This window comes from Esox lucius, chromosome 13, assembly GCF_011004845.1.
Source record: "Esox lucius isolate fEsoLuc1 chromosome 13, fEsoLuc1.pri, whole genome shotgun sequence".
NCBI lineage: Eukaryota > Metazoa > Chordata > Actinopteri > Esociformes > Esocidae > Esox > Esox lucius.
In genome coordinates this window covers 26,776,882-26,799,636 of record NC_047581.1, presented here as the reverse complement: position 1 = coordinate 26,799,636, position 22,755 = coordinate 26,776,882, and the positions used below count along the sequence as shown (strand labels likewise).

Sequence of the window (22,755 nt, the reverse complement as noted above, 5' to 3'; positions counted from 1 at the left end):
CTCGCTCGTGCCATTGGTCGTGTGATTAGATGGCCATCCCACTCACATACGGATACTAACGATAGACAAGAGGGAACGCTTGAATAGCGTTTTGCTTTTATGTAAACATGGCTTCAACGATTACCAAACCATCTAACCTACGGTGTATCCTAAGAATTGGAACATGTTTAACTGTGAATTGGACAAAGACATCATTTGGACTAAAAAGAAGGTAAACATCTAGTCGTATAGAAGACCTTATAATGCTGTAAAAATGTTATCTTATTAACTACCTAGCTAGTTCGTCTAGCTAATTTACACTGCGTGCTTACTAGCCAGATACACTGTTTTTAAAACGGGAATTAAGATGTGCTAAAATATACACATCTTGCTATGCTTACATACGTTTAAACTATTAAAGCATGCAGCTTATGAATTTCGCTTCCTCCTGCAAAGTTATGTCTCCCAGACTGAGGGAGGTGGCAGGATCCCCAAAATATACACCAAAACTGGTGATAAAGGTAAGTGTGCCATCAAGTCATTGCACGGGATATTGTCTTCTAACAATAAACACATTGCTCATCATCTTCTGTCATTGCCAAAGGTTTCTCCAGCACTTTCACTGGAGAAAGAAGACCTAAGGAAGATCATGTGTTTGAAGCATTGGGAACAACTGACGAGCTGTCATCAGCCATAGGGTAATTTGAGGTCCATTCTGAACTATTGTGTATTTTGCATTGTTCTTATTGTCTTTTTGTGTTGTCCTCAACAGCTTGGCCAGAGAGTTTTGCATTGATAAAGGCCACACGTTCACAGATCAGCTGGACAAGGTCTGAGTTTTATCAAATGTTGTTTATTTTGGGACTAATAATTACAAATGCTTACAAATACTTACAAATCTCACCACACAGATTCAGTGTGTCTTGCAGGATGTGGGATCGAACATAGCCACACCTCGGTCATCAGCAAGAGAAAGTCATATAAGTACATTACTTGATGACATTACATTGTGATTATCCTGCTCAGATTTCCCCACTTAGTTTGTCTTAACATTTTTCATTTGACTCACTCTATTTTTTTTTTTAACAGAGAAAACCAAGTTCAGTCCCCAGCCAGTTGCAGACCTGGAGAGCTGGATTGACGCGTTCACAGAGGAGCTGCCACCACTGACAAACTTCATATTACCTGTAGGCACTTAACATTATTTGCTTTTTAATTTTTTGTACATACAGTGCTGGAAAAAAATTAAGAGACCACTTGTTTTTCTTTCATTTCCAGAAAAGTTGGAAAGGAAGGTTTTGAGAGAGGAACAGAAGGGTTAAAATTAAGAGATCATTCTTAACTGAATACTTTTTTTGGAAAGGAAAGAAGAAGGTGCAGTGGTCTCTTAATTCTTTCCAGAGCTGTATGTGGATTTTTGAGAAAATTATCTGGTACAGGGTTTTCGGCTTCAAATCTTTTTTTTTTAATTACTACTTGCAGTGATGTTAGATATGTCTTTCTGTGGATGAATACATTCTATGCATATTGGTGTGATGCACTTTATCTTTGTAAACCATCCTTATCTGGTTACCTAGTCTGGAGGCAAAAGCAGTGCAGCCCTCCACATTGCAAGGACAGTGTGTCGCAGAGCAGAACGCAGGTCAGTTTGACAAAATCAGTTGTTCAGTCCAAACATTGGTATCCTGAACATTGTCCCAGAAACGGCATCATTAGTCATAACTTCTTCTTTTCCCAGTGTCTCCCCAATAGTGCGGTCAGGTGAGGCTGATCCTGATGTTGCCACATTTTTGAACAGGTATACTCCTTGTATAGATGTTCGTGTGTGTTTCCTTGTGTTTTAGAAAGTATTGTGCTTTAGCTGATCAACATTCACCTCACACGTCTTTCCACAGATTGAGCGACTACCTGTTTACAGTGGCCAGGTACACCGCCCTGAAAGAAGGCAATGAGGAGAAAATCTACAAAAGACTAGAATGATATATCTACACATGAATTGATAGAATTGGGTCCCTTTCGGAACAACCTGTATTTTGGTTTAATGTTGAATTTAATTAGCAGTCTTAATGGGTCCAAATTTGAATGTATTGGAACGGTTTCTAGGTTTCTATGTTTTAGGTCACAGGTTATGTTACCATAAGCATAAATACATATTTCTTCATCAAGTACTTCAGGGAACACTATGAATAGACTTTTTCATTTAACCTTTTATTTAACTAGGTTAGTCTCATTGAGATTAATTATCTCTTTTGCAAGAGAGACCTGGCCAAAATGACAGCACATTACATATGCACACATATTACATCCAATAAATAAATATACATTAATTTACAAAATAAGCAGCAAGGATGGACTCTGAATAAGAACAGTTTAAATCTACTATAAAAAAATATATATTATAATAAAGATTGAAAAAACCCTATGGTGAATGCACAAACCAAGTCAACACAGTACAGCCCAGATATAAAATACATACACTACCTTTCGAAGGTTTGTGGTCACATAGACGTTCTTGTTTTTATGAAAGAAAAGCATGTTTTTTGTTGATTAAAAAAAAAATAAAAAAATCATCAGAAATACCATGTGGACGTTAATGTTAAAAATGACAGTTGTAGCTGGAAATGTCAGATTTTCAATGGATTATCTACATAGGCGTTCGAAGGCCCATTATCAGTAACCATCACTCGTGTTCCAGTGGCACATTGTTTGCTAATCCAGGTTTATCATTTTAAAAACCTAACTGTTAGAAAACCCTTTTGCAATTATGTTGGCACCACTGAAAACTGTTGTGCTGGTTAAAGAAGCAATAAAACTGGCCTTTAGGCTAGTTCAGTATTTTCAGCAACAGGGTTTGATTACAGGTTCAAAATGGCCAGAAACAAAGATTTTTCTTCTGAAACTCGTCGGTCTATTCTTGTTCTGAGAAATGAAGAAAATTCAATGAGAAATTCCCAAGAAACTGAAGATCTCGTAAAACGCTGTTTACTACTCCCTTCACAGAACAGGGCATACCTGGCTCTAACCAGAATAGAAAGAGTGGATGTCTCTGGGGAACTGAGCAAGAGGACAAATACATTAGTGTCTTGTTTGAGAAACAGACACCATCCCAGGTCCTCAATGGTAGCTTCATTAAACAGTACCCGCAAAACACCAGTCTTAACATCAACAGTGAAGAGGTGACTCTGGGATGCTGGCCTTCTAGGCAGTTCTTCCTCTGACCAGTGTCTGTGTTCTTTTGTCCATCTTAATCTTTTTATTGGCCAGTCTGAGATATGGCTTCTTTTGCAACTATACCAAGAAGGCCAGCATCCCAATAAGGCCATGTAAAAAAAGAATAATTAATGGAAGAAACATTCAACCACAAAAATAAACAAGGTTGACTGACATTCCTTATGTTTGAGAAACAAAGTCAATAAAAGGATTCAGCTTAATATTTTACTTACCTCAAAAGTTAAACCAGCATGTTGAAGGTCTCGGAGGACTACTCATGGTATAAAAGACAAATTAATTGTTAAACTGTTTAATAAAGTGTGTTAACATTTACATTTAAATTCATCTGTCCCAATTATGTCTGAGTAGACCAACATGGAGGCAAAACAATAACAAATCAGGAGACAGAAATGTAATAACTGACTGTGACAGGACCGGTTCTACACAAAAAGAAATTAAATTATTATTTAAGAAAAATAATGCTGTGTATACAGACCTTACTAATTAAAAATGAGTCACACGCACTTCAGTTGTTAAGTAATGTTTTTTTTGTTGAGTAATATAGTTAACATGACTGAATTATGTTAATGTTTTACAGCAGAAATGTTATCTTACACATGGACATGTTTAACATAGAAATTGCCTTTTAAACCAACTGTATTTCACATAGTGCAACCAGTTTCAAATACACTAAAAAAAGAGGAAGGACAGTACTTTCTTGTATTTCCTGGATTTCTTTTTCCTTGTAATTCATAAAAGGATAAAGCAAGATTTCATGACATCATTTAAAACTGAGGACTGACCTCATCAAACACCACAGACAGCTTGAGAGGTCTCTTCCAGTCTTTCTGGGAAACTGAGCATTTCTGTCTCTCACGGCAGCTTTATTTCCAAACATTCCTAATTTCTAACCTGCATCAGGCTATTGAAATAAATGATGGGTAACATTTAGTCAGACACCACATAAGTCATTAAACACTGACGGCCAGAGGCCACAGTCTGACGCCTTGGGAACAAATAAAACAGCATATTGTCTTGATTAAAAAAATAATTAAAACTGAGGTATGGTCTTCCAATATATTTACTAGTAGTTATCTGAAATGGTCATTTAAACTGATGGAATTCCTTACATGGGTGGGGAGGGGGGGGGGATTCCCTTTACAAGTAGGTTGTACTTCTTTATATGACTATACACAGACAAAAAGATCACCAATTTGGTTCTTGGAAAGAGTAACGAAGCAATATAAAACCATAAAACCTTGTTTAGTGGCCAGAAAATGCCCATATTCATATATTTTTTTGTTAACTAACTGGTGGCCATGATTAATGGCATCAGAGATGCTGAGGTGCTTTATACATTTAACCAAACATTACTACAACCAGAGCCATATCATTCTGCCTCAGTCACTCAGTACACACATACATAGACAGGACACCACCCATTAACATTTTTGCATAAAATACAGAATCCACTAACAGGCAATAACTTTCATCAGCCTGTTTATCTTCCAAATTATTTAAATCAAGACCCTTCACTGTCTTGTCAACCACCAGATCGTTGGAGCAACAAATCACTAAAAACTGCCCCAAATAATTATATTTCACCCTGTTAGTAAAACATTTTGCATGTTATAATTCCTTCAGCTCCATGATTTAGAATTTTTCGTTGCATTTTCTTTCTAACCTCAGTCACAAAGAGATTTCCGTGGAATAGAGAGTATCAAGGAGAACGTCTGTAGATTCCAGTGACCAACCAGCCCATGACATCATGTTGTAGTGTGGTTTCCTCTGTGTAACTAGGTTCACAGGCACAGGAAGTGTCTGTACAGGGCTGGCATTCACTGCCAGTCATCAATTACACCAAACCTTCCTGGGTTGGTGTGGTTATTTTGTTCAGTGGCATGAGAGGGACCTATGGAATTCAATTGTCTCTAAGCAGGCTCAAGTCCTTACAAATATCTTGCCCTGTATGTTTATGGCTTGATTCCATTTCCAAGCGACATGGTCAGTAACACACCCAATCAAATGCCACACTGAGACGTGAGGTGGGGACATACATGAGGCACTCCGCATTTTTTTTTTTTTTAGGTGTAATGAGACCTACAGTGAAATCCTAGCGAATCAGAAGAAATGCTCATTACTGAATAAACCGTAACATATTGGATTGGGAACGTCTTTTGTAGTAACATATCCCAAATATTGTTCCGGCAAATCATAAAAAGATATTCCCACGGCCACCGTCTGATCCAAAATCAACTAAAAGCAAAAAAAGACCTTTTCGTCTGTATCAAACAACAGCATGAAGATCCGTGAAAGTACTGATCGCATCGCTTTGGGTTACAGATGCATTGCTGTGTAACACAAGTTACCATTGAAATACATTAGACCAGAGACAACAGGCTCTGAAGCTTTTGTCAGGTGGCCGACCGATTGTAGTGTGTGTGTGCATGGGGAGGGACTGAGACACATCATCAGGATTTAATTCCTTAATTAATCCATGAGAGCCAATATACACATATAACACTTGTGTCCCATGTGACCACACCTCTCAGTGGTCAGTCCTTGACTTTGAACACAAGGCAGTGATTTGTCAGCTCTTTATAAAAACAAAAAAAAAACTGGCTTTTGTCATCTTCAACAAGGCTATCAACACTCATCAAACGACAGTTGAAAGTTGCTTGGATATTATTGTATTCCAACAGAGATAGAACAAAGCCTCCTATGGATTGGCTCCATTAGGAGTCTAATGGCTTGCGTTGAATCTATATTGCTTTCCAGTTTGTTTGACGTGGGAGTGCTGGATCCAAGTATTGTTATTTTAAAGCCTGAGAAGAAACAGTAAGAAATTCAGCCATTTTATTTTGGCAATGTGTTAGGTTGCACATTCCTTGCCTCCTCGTTACGGTCATTAGCATGGGCTTGGTTTTCTGGAGTGTTAGCGTGGGGAGCAGCGAGTGATTGTCCCAATTGGGCGGCTCCCACAGCACTTGTTTCTTTAACTAACTATCAGAAAACGAGTTACAGTGATTACACAGACAGCAAACTGACTTGCTTTCTATGAACCCAGAGTTTCTAGAACCCATACTGATGGGGGGTAAAACATTTTGATTGAGTTCCAAGGCTAGGATAAATGAATGGGGGATATCCTGTGTTTTCCCTTCTGCTTTGGTGAAGCTCCACTGACTTGGCCATTACCTTCCCCTAGCCTGGGTAAGGCGGGCGCTGTTTAGTCTTCTGCCCTTTAGTTCCACAGGAGTGGGGGGGGGGGGGGGTTTAGGAGAGCTCAAAACCTGTGTTCATGCTGATAGCGTAACGGAGCTTGTCACGCAAGATGCTCTTCTTGCTGTAGTTAGGCAGCTTGAGCAAGTTGAAGCAGGTGGATGAGGTGGGGAGGCGACCACCAGGCTCCTTCTTCCGGATGGTGAAGAAACCGCGCAGGACGCTGCCCAGGGTGTCCCCCGTGTCCTAGAGGGAGACAGGCAGCAGGAGTGCTCAGACATGTACATGACACACAGAGAAGCAGAGGCATCCCATGGGACTGACCCCTAATGGCTTTAGAATGGCCGCTGTGTATGTTACAATTCACCAATATGTATGGATCAAAAGTTAAATGTAGTGGCCGACAGATGATTGTTTTTCCATCTCCAGTACCGATACTGATTATTGAGACCAAAAAAGCCGATACAGATTAGTCAGCCAATCGTCGTTGTTTTCATGAATAATACAAATTACCACAATACTGAATGAACAATCAAAACTTCTAATGTAACTTATTGACGTAACAGAAAAGTAAAATAAATTTAGCCTAAAATAAATAATGAAACATGTTCAATTTGCTTTAAATAATGCAAAAACAAAGGGTTTGGAGCTCAAGTAAAAGTGCAATTTGTGCCGTGATTCAGAGCCATGAACTAGCCCATCTTGATAGTTGACCAACTTATGACTGATCGGTTTTGGAGCCAAAAGGCGGGAGGGCAGTGTCCCCCTTTACATCTTAATGACCATAAAGGGCATGCTTCATTTCTCTGGTTTTGCCATATTTTTATCTATTCCATAGGAAATACACTTCCTATGAAGTGTTTTGGAGTAGGTTTCCACTTGTAACGCAGCGTTTGTGGCTCGGGATGCCAAGTTTAAATTCAGGCTTTTGTACAATGCTAATAATGCTAATTCCAGGCTGGGACAGAGATGAACAATGCCTTGTTGTGAAAAAGGACTCCTTGGGCCTCAGGATAACCACAATTTCACCCAAATATGAATCTAGGTTCGAACAATCCCTTTAAAGTGAGCTGCATAGAGTTAAAAGGATTGTTTGTGTATCACATTGAAGCCCAGGAATAAAAACTGGGATTCAACTGCACTTGAAATGAGAGATGCACATCCTTAACATCCAGTCAATGTTCCATATGTTCTCACCTGATCATCGGACACCTCCACACAGCGGATGGAGAAAGGGGGCTTGAGGTAGGCAAAACCAAGGAGCGGGGGTCTTGAACAGCTTGTGACAAACTGAAAATCAAGAAGAACAACCACTGTGACAAAGTGAGAGATTGAAATGGGCCTTTATTTCATCCACTCCTGCCATGGGCTTTCCTGTCAAGCTCCACTCTGAGAAAACGTGACAGAGATAGCTGGATGGTGGAGCTCATGACATCAAAACAACATGTTATTAACATTACAGGGTGGTTGATACCTTCAGGAACATGGCCCTTTCCTCAGCGGTGAAGTCACTGGACAGGATGTCCCACAGCCAGATGATTACACGATGGCTGCTGTGGAAGCCTCCATAATACACAGTGTGTTTTCTGAAAACAGCATAGAGAGAACCAGAGAGAGACAGGCAGAGAGAAACAAAGAGAAAGATCCAAAGACAGAGAGGGAGACAGGGGACATTACCAGCATGTTGACGGGACGGATACTAGGACTTCCCCTGAAATGTGTCAAAGAGCTGCAGAATGACTTGTTGAGGAGGAAGGCGTGAACAGAGGGAAGGCAAGGGTCAAAGGTCACACACTTGAGGTCATCCAGATCAATCTCGGCGTTGTCCCCGGAGACGAGGCGCTGGACCTCGGGGGTGGAGAACATGTGCAGCCACTCGGGGTTGATGATGCTGCGGAACCCTCGGATGAACGCCGCCGTCTGCTCTTTGATCTGTGTGTGCATGCGGAAGTGCGCCATCAAGTGGATGTAGCTGATTCTGCAGTACAGGGAAGGGCAGAAGGGAGGTTCAATCAGACTCAGGAGACTGTGGACATAGAAACAAGCCCCTGGCTCTCCCCTCCAGGCACTCTTGGACAACTAAACTGATATGTTTTCATAGGTTATGATATAAACATGCTTTATGAATGTATCCTGTGTTTGGTAAACCAAGATGTGAGCCTCAAATAACAAAGAATGAACATTAATACTCTTAGCTGTGGAAATTCTGTGGAAATCTGCATCTTGCTCACTTGTTTTCGTTGGTAACTAGCATGGTCTTTCCTCCCGGGATTAACTCGTGACAGACCAGCTGCATGGAAACATGAACAGTATTAAAAGGGACAAGACCGTTGTGGAAATGTCCACAAATTATGGGAAAAAGTGTGAATACTCAAATTGAAACCTTTATTCATACAGCAATTGCAGGAAACAGTGGTTAGGCTCAGATCCAACACACTGGACCCTGGATAAACAGAAGTCACCTAAACAGTTCAATATAGTCCCTACCTGTCCCATAACATCCTCATCATATGAGAGTGTCAGTCCCAGATCACTCACATCCCCATCGTAGCGCTGAAAAGAGACAGTGATGAACACCAACTGGCCATTTTGAGGTACATTTCATAATATGGAGTGATACTTCACAAAAGGTGGCAGATGATAACAGCAAAGCAAAAAGATCTCAAACGGAAACTGCGTAGCAATAACTAGAGCCCAGGTGGGTGTTTATTAAGCACCAGGAAAAAGGGATCTGACTGATTCCCGAAAGAGGACCACCAGAATCAATGCAAACTTATGTGAAATTGCAATGGGTTTAAAAACAAGGCATTTCTCTCAGACCTTGATGGAGGTAAGGTTCTTGTAGAACTCAGAGTCGAGGGAGGGCAACTCATCTATGGAGCTGTAGAAGGTGCTGTGGTGGTGACCCATGACCTGGCTTAGGAAGAATGATGCAAAGGGGACGTCCACCACAATGCCCTGAAACACACACACACACACACACCTTGATTTCATGTACTATCGGGCACTAGGCACTCCATCCATAGCTCCCTCAATGACCTGCGGTTCCATTTACAGAAGGTGGGAGGGGGGCAGCACGGGGCTACTTAACCCATGTTCTTGTTGTACTGGTGTCATATTCACAAGACTGAAGTCCTGTTTGAGCGCAGACGCACCTCGTACATGGCCTTGCCCAGCATTTTCCCCACAAACTCAAAGAGCTGCAGGTGGTTCTCGTGGATGTAGGACGTTGGGGAAGGGTACAGCCTCTCGTTGCCACTGGTGGTCTAATGGGGAATAGACCTCATCGTCAGCACCAGAACCAACAACACGGTTCACTCACAGAAAACGAAAAACCTTTCCGCACTACGTCAGAGATCATTATTATTCGCCTGAACCCGCTAAAAGTGCCGGTTGGTCTGCACACAGGCAAGCTCACTCAGGCAAAGACCAGGCACAGAACGAACCGAGACCTGGAGGGCAAACCTTAAAAAGATTGAGTGCTGGATTGAAGACTTTCTTGATGATCTCTTCCAGGAACTCCTTGAAGACACCGTCCTGGTCAATGCCGGCCTCGTCCACACCAAGGTCATTGACAAACTTCACACGGATCACACCTTTAATGGAGTTGACGGGCAACCGGCGGAGTTGGTCGTAACCGTCCTTAAGAGCGTTTGGATACAAAGGGTTTGGAAGTCACAGCCACTATATTTGACAGTATTTAACATCCGGGCGTTGTGACAAAAGGTGTTCTTGGACACGCATTCTTAGTCAAACACGAGCGTTAGGAGAGAAACACCGCTACATTGGCTTTATACCTCTAACATCCGTGAGCGGCGAATGGTGATGTGGGTGACATGCGGAGAGGCCGAGCTTGTTTCCACCAATCCCAAGGTCTCCTTCTCCTTGGTGACGATGTTTCGGAAGAGCAGCACCCTCTAAAGTGGGGAGGACACGGTGGTAAGGTTCAGACACTACAGTATGTGCATATGGCTAATGCGAAAGCACAAGTACAGATGTCCCACAGGACAACATGATTAAATGTGCCAACCCACATTTTTGTGGGGAATGACGTGTGGGATGTACTGAAGTAACAACTGGGCTCTCCTTTTGCCCTTCTCCAGCTCCTGGAACAAAAGGCTTGGCTTCAGATCCCTGTGGGAAAAAAGTGAAAGACAGGGGAGGGAAAAAAATCGAGAAAACATAAGTCATTACTTTCAAACACTTACAGTCAGTTAGATCTGTCTCTTCCCGGCATACTGGGCGGACAAAATGGGTGCTATTGTTTTCTCACCAATATTAATTTGGTTATTGGTGTAGTGGGAGGCAACCTCAAGTCATGGCAGTATTTGAAAGCATTTGATCGCTACTAATGACTAGAATCACCTTTACAGAAGACTAATGAATACGTATAAACTTAGGGGAATGTATGTTCACGTAGGGGGACTTACTTGCGCAACCAGTTGTCATCGGGGGAGAATCTCCTCCTGCAGTCCCGCTCGTAGAGCACCATCAGCCAGCCGTGAACACTGTGGAACAGGTCCAGCTTCTCCCCCTTGGCATTCTCTGTCAGACAACATCACACTGGTTTAATGCCCACTCTCCCCAAGCTGCACGTAATGGACGCGGAGACCGGGATGGGCCATTCTGCCTCTGTCAATCGTCTTGGCCACTGAGCTCGTAGCGAGCTCCACAAGGGGAGGAGGCCACTCACCTAAGATGCCATCCCAGACCATCTTGTACACGAAGGTGTTCAGGAACGATGAGATGGTGACGAGCTCCTCTGTTTTAAACGAGATCTGCTCCTCGTAAACCTCGATGTCATCCAGGATCCTGTGGAACACATCAGAATCTGGTCCACAACGGCGATCCAGTGGCTCAGTCATGTTTTACTAAGGGACAACTATCAAACGAACGGAAAAACACATCTTCCACGGAGGTGCTCCGGCACAGCGGTTCCCGGTCGACCACTAGACGTGTGGGAGACCGTCCCGTGTGTGGTATGTGGTGAAAATGCGCGGTGCTCACGTGATGAGGTGCCTGGAGCAGTCACAGAACAGCATGAGCATGGCCAGCAGCTGTTTGGACTCCTCCGTGTCGTTGTTCAGACACTCCGTGAACAGCTTGAGGCCTCCCTGGGGTCCCAGCTCACAAATGAAGGCCCACAGCTTAGGCAGCAGGTCATCCAGGTAGGTCAGGCCTGAGTGGGACACCGTCAAAACCCAGGTGAGACAACAACACGTATGAGCTGTGTGTGTGTGCGTGTGTGTGTGTGTGTGAGAGGTTTAGGGTTGGCAACGGATGCGTGCGGGTGGGTGTGTGTGTCGGAGCATCAAACGGCAGGGGCTCACCAGTGAGGATCTGCAGTCGTATCTGGGTGAGCGTTGTGAGGGCTGTCTGGTAGAGTACACAGATGCTGCACACCTTCTGCACCTCCACGGAGTCCACACGCCTCCCGCCGACCGGCTTCAGGATGTTACGCACGGACGCAGACTTCTGAAACGCCCGCTTGAAGAGGCCTGAAAAGAACCACACGTCAATCAGACACTAATCCAACACGGTTGGTTCAAAGACAGGGCTGTCGATTCAACTGGACACTTAGGCCGTCGCTTTAAGACAACCTATATGACCCGCCATTCGGTTTAGGATCTCTGGTAAGAAAGATTATTCAGTAATGACAAATCAGCTGGATACGCTTAAGCACTTTAGCTGCTGATGAAGGTTTGTTGGCAGGGTTACTTGGACCTTAAAGGCCTACGAGGAGCTCACTCTAAATAGAGGAGTGTCTGTCTGCGCCCTGACATGACCCACCACCCCAACACGTGACCAACCAATGAGAATGACCAATGACGTGGCTGGCGGAGGGTAGGCCAACAGGACTCACTCTTGACTGGCAGGTTGTTCTGCGATGTGGTGGCCTGGGGCTGGGGGGGCGGAGTCGGCTCTTGGATCTCCAGCTTTTTGCTGAGGACGTCACTGAAGAGCGTCCTGATCACAGGCACACCCCAGAGGTACTGCAGCTGCTTGGTCACCAGGGGCATGGACTCATTCAGCCTGGAAGGAGGGGGAGGGGGAGAGGCTCGGGTGAGGGCAAGACAGGGAAGGGAGAGAAGGGCGGTGGACACTGTGCCATTCACTGGTTAAGCTTCCATTCCATAGCCTGGTCTAACAGATGTTTGGTCACGTCAACCATCATAAAAGCTGATCTAAATTAAGGACATCAGGCTAAAGCGTCCAGGTTCTGAGGACTTCTCACTGACCCGTAGTCTACAGTCTGAGAGAACCAGCCCAGGACCGGGTGCCAGTGGGTGAGGTTGGATTTCTTCTGGGACACGTATCGCTGGCAGTAGGCCAGCATGTCCGTCAGGTCCTTGACAAAATGGTTGGCCTCCTCCTCCAGGACTTTCTCATTGAGGAAGCCCAGGTGAATCAAGTTACCTGAAATGTAACAGGGGACCAGGAAAACAGCAGCCCCAAAACAACTGATTCAGTACACTGCGAAGAAAGAGCGAAACCAAAAGGCAACTTAAACACGCAGAAACGTCCTCTCTTTCACACACACACACACACACACACGACTGCATATGGAAAACAAGAAATAAAGGAATGCTATAGAATGGACATGCAGTTCAGTGAAATACAGCATACCCAGTAAACAGAGGGTGTGGCTCCCCTCCAGGCAGACACAGATGTCAACACACTGTTCCTCACGGCTCAGGAAGAGGATGAACTTCCTCAAGAGGTCATGGGTCTGGATGGTGGTCATGCACTGCAGAGAGACAAAACGCACACCCAAGGGCTCTGTCACCACACAGGCTGTAATGCAGCACATCCACACACCAGTTAATAATGGGTTGACACAGCACTAAACTACATGGACATGACAGTGACACAGGTAGAGAATAGAGTGGGGTTCCCCTGGGGTGGAGAAGGGGGATCACTAGGCTGAGAATACAGTTCCGTAGGTGGAGAACAGGGTTCAGTGGGGGGAGAACAGGGTTCAGTGGGGGGGGTGAACAGGGTTCAGTGGGGGGGGTGAACAGGGTTCAGTGGGGGGGGTGAACAGGGTTCAGTGGGGGGGGTGAACAGGGTTCAGTGGGGGGGTGAACAGGGTTCAGTGGGGGGGTGAACAGGGTTCAGTGGGGGGGTGAACAGGGTTCAGTGGGGGGGGTGAACAGGGTTCAGTGGGGGGGTGAACAGGGTTCAGTGGGGGGGTGAACAGGGTTCAGTGGGGGGGTGAACAGGGTTCAGTGGGGGGGTGAACAGGGTTCAGTGGGGGGGTGAACAGGGTTCAGTGGGGAGAGAACAGGGTTCAGTGGGGGGGTGAACTGGGTTCAGTGGGGGGGTGAACTGGGTTCAGTGGGGGGGTGAACAGGGTTCAGTGGGGGGGTGAACAGGGTTCAGTGGGGGGGTGAACAGGGTTCAGTGGGGAGAGAACAGGGTTCAGTGGGGGGGTGAACTGGGTTCAGTGGGGGGGTGAACTGGGTTCAGTGGGGGGGTGAACTGGGTTCAGGGGTTGGAGAATAGGGTGGCATTTCTTTGTGTGTGTGCTACATATTTACCTCTGGGGTGATGGTGTTGATGTGGGAGACAACAGCTGGAACAGACATGATGTGGATGAGAAGAGACCTCAGCAGATTTTCAGAGAAGTGAGCAGCAATCACAGGTCTGAAAAAGGAGACAAGTTCCAAAAAATACCAGGCACGTTCAGCCCCCAGACCCGATTACAAACACAAATAGGAGGACTTGCATGGAACTCACAACAAACCCAGTTACAGAAAAGGACACTTGAGCAAGTTGAACCCTGGAAATTGACTACAAGAGTTCATAAATGATCTTCAGTGGTTGGATGGGGGTCAGACTCCTTCCATGGACTGCTCACCTTAATGCCAGAGTGAATATGGCTGTGAGTGTGCCCTTGGTCAGAGAGGGCCTGGAGCGGGCCAAGCCATTGGTTAGCAGAATCTACCAGGGAATTCAAAAGTGACAGGTCAAATATGCACATTGATATTGCAAGAAAAAGCAGAAACAACAAACAAACTTCAGCGACATGATACACAACCATTCTAAAAACCCTCTGGGGAAAAGAAGTTGTGTCCTACCTGGAGTATTGAATAAAAACCTTTCTGATTGAGATGCCCCATAATGTTTTCACAGATCCGGGTCAGAGCTGGTCTGAGGGCCTCCCCTATAACACAGCAGAGAAGGAAAAGATGTAGGATTCCATTTGGTGCCTTTTTCATTTCAACTTCAAGAGCTTTTTCAGAAGACGTGTGTTTGCAGCAGTGTTAATTTTGGCACACTTTTTTGGATTTAGTCTCGTCTTAGTCATTTTGGCCGTAATATCTTTCAGTTTTAGTCATTTTGATATCAATTGAATGATGATTTCGTCTTGTCATTGTCAAAATGACGAAAACAGTGTGTCATTTCAGGCAATAAAATGCCTTTATGTTTTAGTCCCATTTTAGTCCTATCACTGTTATTGCCTCATTAACCTATAGTAAACATATCACCATATAAAATAGGATAATGAAACATATCATTATGTTTCGCTTACAATGTTGACATTGCCTACTATTATATATAAAGCAGCGTTGTCCACAGTATATATAAACGTGGAATTTCCGAAATGTAATTAGCAAGTGGAAAGTTATGATTCTTCTGTTATTGTTCGAGCCGTTTAATTGACATGGATGGTAAATCAGTTTGAAATGAAAGAACGAGCGGAGAACAGAATCAAAAAACGTTTAGATAGTTAACAAATCAGGGTATACCCACTTCTCCAGGCACCACACCATGGTCTTTGCCTGCGTGAGTATATTGGGACAATGCGCTTTCAGATAAAAACACTGAGAATCTTGCTGGCCAAAATCCTCCTATCAAACTATGGTACCTTATAAGACTATCGTCACAAGGATAATTTTGTCTCGTTAAGTCGACCACGATGAATTGTAGGCCATACCTTTCGTGTTTTTTTTTTGTCTCTATTTGTTTGTTATCGTCTCGTCAACTGCTACTGAAAAACAAGTACTTAACGAATATTTTACGAAATGAACACTGGTTTGCAGTATAACAATGGTTTAACCTCAAGCTGACCTTTCCCCCTGACTATCTTCCAGTTGGATGTGTCCGTGAAGGTCACGAGCATGGTGAGGTACAGAGTCACTAGCTTGTTGTCCTGCAGGATGTCAGGCTACAGGACACAGAAAAGAGGGATGAAGAACCCAGTATTGTTTTAACGTCTGAAATGATCTACCTGTTTGTGTAAAGAACGTAAAACTATTAAGGTGTACCTTCAATTTTTTCAGAAACTGACAGGAGACCCATAGAACATCTTTGATCTGCTTGATCCAAGGGATGGTGAGGTCTTTGGAAAGGGCCAATGACACATACCAAACCTTGTACACCAAAACACAAGTTACAGACTTAGTCACATTATGAGATTATTAAAATGCTGCTTATCAACTATAATCACACTTACTTTGGGCTCATTTTCAACCTCCATACTGCCAAGAATGGAGCGACATAGCTTCTCAAACCTCTGTGTAGTGGAAAGCATCATAACCTTTTACTTATACATATACGAATCAATCTGCACTAATAGCAAGCACTATATTCAAACAGTAATTCAAATGTCTTTCAGTAAGTGAGAGACATCCTTCAGTAAGAGACAATCAAAAAAAATACAAAACAGATACTGAAATGGGCGATGAATAAGTGTGGGTGTTTAAGAAACTCACCATCTTATCATCTTGGCAAAAAATGAATAACAACTTCCGTGCAATTTTAAAAATGGATAGTGCATTTCTTTTTGTTGTGCCAACATCTTGAAAAAAGTCATCAACCTCTTTCCTGGTTAGAAAAATAAAGAGTTCAAGTAATTATTTCAAGGGTATATTCAAAGGCATAATATAAATGTTGCCCTAATACATAACGGCAACCATTGCATGTACAGGGTACCTTATTTGCTTCTGTAGTCTGCAGCGACAGAGGAATCTCCTGACCAGTGCTTGGATCAGGGTAGCTGCTCTCTCCCTCTCTTTGTACCCCTTCCTCTCCTCACGAGCCTGCCTGGCCTTGTCCAGGAACTCGGACTTCGAACTTTGAGTTGCACTAAACATTGTGCACCCCTAAAGTCAAGCAAAATTGACAGATGTAGTTGTTGCAGAAAGACAATCGTGACAAATATTCACGGGGGAAATAATAAATAATAATAAGTATCTGTAATGACTTAGATCTAGCCATACACACTGCAAGAGTTGCAATAACAATACATTCAAATGAATGTATTAAAAATAAATCAGTGGTCCAAGAACAGGCCGCGGTGTGTATACTGTACCTGTTTTCCGCTGGTGATCTTGCCTGGACCTGTCAACTCACTATGTTTTTCCAATCATTGGAAAATCCTCGTCATCCAAGTTTTAAAGAACACCTTAGAAAGGTATAGCAGCGCTTTGTTTCACCCAGGAAAAGCTTTTCACGTTTTCATTTCTAGGAAAATAACACAAAGATTGCTAATATGTACCAAGATACCATTTCAATGCAACTTGAGACTGTTTAAGATGTTTCATGAATATACTGTGACTCCTACGAGAGTATTGTCTGTAGATTTCGATAGATAAGCTAGCTAACGTAAATTATACAGTGGATGTTGCCTGGTCTCAAGCGATGACACACTCCTAATTTAGTTACCTGGTTAGTAATACTAAGAACATATAATGTAGCTAATTGAAAAACGGGCGATGTGGTACAAAATAAGTGTAACCGTACTGTAATGTAGCTAGATAGCTAAATGTAGCTACAGTAACTAGACTCGACAAATAACTTGCTAGCTAGCTTGCTGTAGCCACTAAGTTAGTACATTTTAATTAGCTAGCTAGCTGTTGGTTAGCATGTTATTTCGTAGCCAACAATTGATTTATATACTTTCAACGCATTTTACGAACATGAACAACGAGGTAAAATATTACCCAATAATAATTTGCCGTTCATTAGCAATGACACACTACTGAAGTAAAGACGTTATGCTGTGTAAAAATGTAAACAATAACAGGAGATCCGTAGCTTCATTGACTACTACAGCCATTAATCCTTGCACTGTCGGACTGAAAATATTCCGAGTGGGTTATATTTTTCTGGGCAAATCATTTACATTGTAATGTCCATATTGAAACGTTTATGTACACTGACATATCTGCACAATGTTTGTTGTAATTGCTCTATTGTTTCAACACGATTCCTTCAATTGGAACGTTTAATAAAAAGAAATAGGAACTATATGTATTAAGTTAAAGAAGGTTAAAGAAATGGGGGAAGCTTTTCTTCGTCACTCATTGATTGGACGGAAGCGCAAGCGGAAGCTAAATATCTAACGCCGAACTGAAAAATCACTTTCCATGTACAGTTGTTGTTTTTTTTCATTAAATGAATACATATCAGTGTGTCTTTTTTGTGTGGTTGTAGTATTGACACATCAACCTACTGAAGTCTTGAATTTAGGTTTTGTATTTAGATTTCGAGGAAAGTCCGAGTCGGAGTTTGCATTTTTCAAAGTTTTTTAACGCTGCATTGGTGCGCACTTTCCTACCTGTAGTGACTTCGTCATTTGTTTGTTCCGGAAGTAGCTACATAGTAGTTAGCTAGGTAATTTCTGACTGTAGCTGGTGCTAGAGTTCCGAAGTCTGTTTGGAGGTTCTATGGTAAATATGACATACCAACTGAGACTGATTAACTGTAATGTTTCAAGCCATATTATTGCTAGGTAGTTAGCTAACACTTTCAGAGTAGAAAACGACGTATTCAACGATCCCTTGAGGAAATATCGACGTTGTTGTGTCTTGGGGCCCTACTAACTTGGGCGTTAACGTGAAACGGTAGCTAGGTACTAGTGTACATACGTACTTCTTCGTTTCCTATGGTATGTGTACCTGGGACATGATTAGGTCAATATACGTGTAATATCGTCCAGAACAAAAGTTAGTGGAAGACAACTCACTCTATCGTGATAATTAAGGGTCAAATATTTGTCCCTCTTACTTGCTCGTCTAGTAGTAGGCTACAATACATTTAATAATTATATAGTATAGGGCAAATATTTAGCGTATAACCCCTTATTATCGGCACATCCAACAGCAGTTTTGAAATATATTATTGTAGAGAAAGAATAATGATTTTATCAGATCGTCAATGTTTTGTGATTTAGTTTTTTGTTTGTGACATAAATAGTTAGCTAGCGTGCCATTGAAAAGCTTTTCTGAAATTCCAGTGGAAATGTCAACAACAAAAAACACGATCCCATATTATCGTGAACCTTCATATTTTTTTCAATCACATTATGTTTCCTTTTTATTTTAATTTAAATTACTGACTCATCATTGTCTTCTCTTATGTTTTGTCGCTACGTTGCTTACCTTCTGGTTGAGAAATAAAAGACTAATCAATTTTACATTGCAGGATTTCTCGCCTGTCGGGCCATTGGACATTTCACGATTTGCAAAGTCCGTACGTGACTTTATTAAAATATCAAAACAAATAATTTAACCTGCATACATTCCTATACAAATCGGTGGTATGCCTATATTTACTAAGATTTTATATTTATTATGTAAAACGCACTATCGTCTTTACTGAGTTTTAAAATATTGAGCTTGAGACGTTTTAGTTCCCCGACTGCTGGAAACGGCCGATAATAGCGGTTGGCGGGTATTAGGAGAACGTTAGCGGCATGTGGTCAGTGTGGCATTAAATGTAGTAGTTTTCCTAAGAAGTGTCCAAATGGCTCATGGTCCCGTTTGCTATGTTCACACTTGACTTGGATGTGTTTTGTCACAGGAAGAGATGTCAGGAGAGAGTGTAGGGTGCACGGCAGTGCCTGCGGCTACAACCCGGACCACCTCTTTCAAGGGCTCCACTACCAGCTCCAAGTATGTTAAGCTAAATGTCGGCGGTGCACTTTACTATACCACTATGCAGACCCTGACTAAGCAGGACACCATGCTCAAGGCTATGTTCAGCGGCAGGATGGAGGTCCTCACGGACAGTGAAGGTACTGTCAAACCTGCATTGCATCACCTACAGCAGTTACCTTAGGGGGGAGATACTGTGTCTTAGTGAGGAGGCTTTATAAGATATTTTCTAGCCTGGTTCAAGTCTGGTTGGACTATTAAATGGTCACAGATTAGTCCTTTTAAACAAATGGGTGGGGGGTGTGGCTTCTGATTTAGTCACTCTTGATAAAAGGGTTTGCTCAATTACAGCAATGTAAATCATGTGCATGTCCCTGTCCAGGCTGGATCCTGATTGACCGGTGTGGGAAACACTTTGGAACAATTCTGAACTATCTTAGAGATGGGGCGGTCCCACTTCCAGACAATCGACGGGAAACTGAGGAGCTGCTGGCTGAGGCCAAGTACTATTTGGTCCAGGGCCTGGCTGATGAGTGTCAAGCTGCACTTCAGGTACCATGACCCACACATACGGGACTGGTGCTTTCTACCTCTTTACCCCCCTTTAAACTACTGGGCTGAGCCACTCTGAGCTACATAGCCTTGGTTGGTTTGGCCGTGGCACAGTAGTGTTAAATACTCAACCCTCCACCCACGCTTGGCCTCGTCCACTACACCAGTACCACTACAGGGCCTGCCATCTCAACCGGCCTGCATCCGTTTGTTAAAGGGCCTACTGTAAGCCGGCCTATTTCTGTCAGAATTTGTAATTACCATCTGAGTATGAATCATATTTTTTCTCCCATCTGTGTTTCTAGAACAAAGAATCATACGAGCCATTTTGTAAAGTTCCTCTGGTGACCTCATCGAAAGAAGAGCAGAGACTCATCGCCACTTCCAATAAGGTATTGTCATGTTTAGCGACAAACATTGAATGATTCAACTGCTCTGTTGTTTGCTTTAATACATTGTTTTTGCTGGAGTGGTTTGTGGTGACATCCAAACAATGAGCGTTGTGCAAAAGTAATCAATGATTAGATCAACTCTCTAACCAATGAGTGTATCAAAGCCAAAAACACATTATCAAAAGCCACGGTACCCGCACATGCTCTGGGCAAATCCATTTCTATTACCAATCGGTATAATTAAAATATATATATTTTGTAGAAACTGTCATGTCATTTGTGTATTTATGTAAATGTCTGACTGACATACTGTTTGTTTTCACTTTGCAGCCCACTGTCAAACTCTTATACAATAGAAGCAACAACAAATACTCCTACACCAGGTCAGAGACACATTATCTGTACATGTTAAGGAGAATGCTTTCTGTTGATCGTGTCGTAGCCGGTCGCAAGTACACAGACACAGAATAGTCTGGTTGGAGCTCATCAGCATCCCGGGTTCTCCGTCCTTCCTTCCGTACAGTAACTCCGACGACAACATGCTGAAGAACATTGAGCTGTTTGACAAGCTGTCGCTGCGCTTCAACAACCGCGTCCTCTTCATCAAGGACGTGATCGGAGACGAGATCTGCTGCTGGTCGTTTTACGGACAGGGCCGTAAGATCGCTGAAGTGTGCTGCACCTCCATTGTCTACGCCACAGAGAAGAAGCAAACCAAGGTAACGGCCCGAGGGGTCACACCCTGGGCGGGCATGTGTGGATGTGTTTTCAATGAGCACAGGCTCCCAAGTACCCAGTAGTAGAAGAGATGTCTGTTAGTTTTTTCATTCATCTGCTGTTATTCTTTGTTGTGGGGGGGGGGGGGGGGGGGGAGTCCAACACAGTACAGGCCTACTTGGCATCCAGTTACTAAAATGACCTGGCCGAGATGACCCCGTCCCCCCACAGGTGGAGTTCCCAGAGGCACGAATCTACGAGGAGACACTCAACATCCTCCTGTACGAGTCCCAGGACGGGAGGGGTCCCGACAACGCTCTGCTGGAAGCCACTGGGGGCGCGGCTGGCCGCTCGCACCACCTGGACGAAGACGAAGAGCGCATCGACAGGGTCCGCCGGATCCACGTCAAGCGTCCTGATGACCGCACGCATCACCACCAGTAACCCCTGACTGAGCGCCCCCCTCCACCCGCCACCACCCAACGGTCAGCCCTGATTGACCGCCCCCCTCCCACCGTCACCATCCAACGGTCAGCCCTGACTGAGTGCCCCCCTCCCACCGTCACCATCCAACGGTCAGCCCTGATTGACCGCCCCCCCCTCCACCCGTCACCATCCAATGGTCAGCCCTGATTGACCGCCCCCCTCCCACCGTCACCATCCAACGGTCAGCCCTGATTGACCGCCCCCCCTCCACCCGTCACCATCCAACGGTCAGCCCTGATTGACCGCCCCCCTCCCACCGTCACCATCCAATGGTCAGCCCTGACTGAGCGCCCCCCTCCCACCGTCACCATCCAACGGTCAGCCCTGACTGAGCGCCCCCCTCCCACCGTCACCATCCAATGGTCAGCCCTGGGTGTCTGATCCTGGACTTTCAGAGAACCATGTCAGTGCCTTAATTTCAACACCCAACGCCTCTCTCTCGCTCTTTTTTTCCATCACAACAATCACCTGGCAACCACTACGGAAACCGATGGACACGAGTGTGTACGTGTGCTTTGTTTCTCTATCAGGACAATGTGAATGGGATTATAAATGGGAATTGTGTGGCCTGGAAACATTGTGAAGGTTAACTGGAGGGAATTGCATTGTCAGCATCATGCTTTTCCTTCCTTGCTATGTTACAGCCGGAAGAACAATAATCATGTGACACTGGTTGCTGAGTTTCTGGATGTTATAAATATTCATTCAAAGCAAAGTGTGTGTTGTGTAATTGTGAAGTATTTGAAGAAACTGATTGCAATCTATCAGGCGTTCTACAAAAACAGTCCACCAGAGGGCAGTATTTAATCAAGACTGCATCATTCTTTGCCTCCTTTGGTTTTCTATCAATTTCCAGTGAAACAGTAATCTTTTCACCCTTTTGTTTGTACGAGTCAGTATTTGGTTGAATCTAGATTTAAACCAATGGACAAACTCCACTCTCCCCCAACCTTGTTTTAATTTACCTTTAATACCCAATAATGTCCCTGGATGACATTTTAAGTTATGGTTTAAAAGAGAACTTGAGCTGTGGAGTGAGGTTTTAAGTGTTACTCAGGGTGATTGAATGGCTGAAACTGGAGAGCTACCCCCAAGAAGGAGGGCTCTGTCTTCTACAAGCTTTTAACAGACAGAAATTAGACCTGTCCCTCGTTAGGGCATTCATTAAGGAATGTAACCATATGTCCACATGAGATTTGTCCCCAAACAATACAGGTTGAGGTCCAACTGTACAGATGTACCACATTAAATGTTTTACATATATTTATACATACTGTATCACAAATAAAAGAGATGAGCAAAACAATTCAGAATTG

At 43.6% G+C, this 22,755-nt stretch overlaps 3 protein-coding genes across 4 annotated transcripts; 2 read left to right on the top strand and 1 right to left on the bottom strand.

Moving 5' to 3' along the window:
- Positions 1 to 46: 46 nt before the first annotated feature.
- Positions 47 to 2,311, top strand: mmab (metabolism of cobalamin associated B). 2 transcript variants are annotated; one of them, NM_001304040.1, is given in 9 exon segments: positions 47 to 211; positions 436 to 500; positions 584 to 677; positions 752 to 809; positions 891 to 963; positions 1,069 to 1,166; positions 1,557 to 1,621; positions 1,718 to 1,777; positions 1,875 to 2,311. In NM_001304040.1, coding segments are annotated over 9 exon segments (702 nt in total). In that variant the 5' UTR covers positions 47 to 107; the 3' UTR covers positions 1,960 to 2,311.
- A 4,116-nt stretch (positions 2,312 to 6,427) lies between these two features.
- ube3b (ubiquitin protein ligase E3B) lies at positions 6,428 to 17,623 on the bottom strand. Its single transcript, XM_010876750.5, has 28 exons — positions 17,358 to 17,623; positions 16,727 to 16,878; positions 16,348 to 16,517; positions 16,128 to 16,239; positions 15,869 to 15,928; positions 15,681 to 15,785; positions 15,484 to 15,580; positions 14,490 to 14,575; positions 14,270 to 14,352; positions 13,950 to 14,055; positions 13,036 to 13,156; positions 12,648 to 12,825; positions 12,272 to 12,441; positions 11,739 to 11,906; positions 11,416 to 11,587; positions 11,102 to 11,220; positions 10,839 to 10,953; positions 10,443 to 10,542; positions 10,206 to 10,325; positions 9,874 to 10,050; positions 9,564 to 9,674; positions 9,229 to 9,366; positions 8,896 to 8,961; positions 8,640 to 8,698; positions 8,204 to 8,386; positions 7,883 to 7,994; positions 7,606 to 7,698; positions 6,428 to 6,654 (listed from the first exon to the last, which is right to left on the bottom strand). Exons 3-28 carry the CDS (start codon positions 16,506 to 16,508, stop codon positions 6,463 to 6,465), a joined length of 3,204 nt encoding a protein of 1,067 aa, XP_010875052.1. The 5' UTR covers positions 16,509 to 16,517; positions 16,727 to 16,878; positions 17,358 to 17,623; the 3' UTR covers positions 6,428 to 6,462.
- Positions 17,624 to 17,882: 259 nt separating this feature from the next.
- On the top strand, positions 17,883 to 22,745 carry kctd10 (potassium channel tetramerization domain containing 10). Its single transcript, XM_010876749.5, has 7 exons — positions 17,883 to 18,086; positions 19,219 to 19,432; positions 19,675 to 19,844; positions 20,150 to 20,236; positions 20,567 to 20,619; positions 20,760 to 20,955; positions 21,185 to 22,745. The coding sequence occupies exons 1-7, from the start codon at positions 18,084 to 18,086 to the stop codon at positions 21,395 to 21,397; spliced, it is 936 nt and encodes a 311-aa protein (XP_010875051.1). The 5' UTR covers positions 17,883 to 18,083; the 3' UTR covers positions 21,398 to 22,745.
- Positions 22,746 to 22,755: the final 10 nt, after the last annotated feature.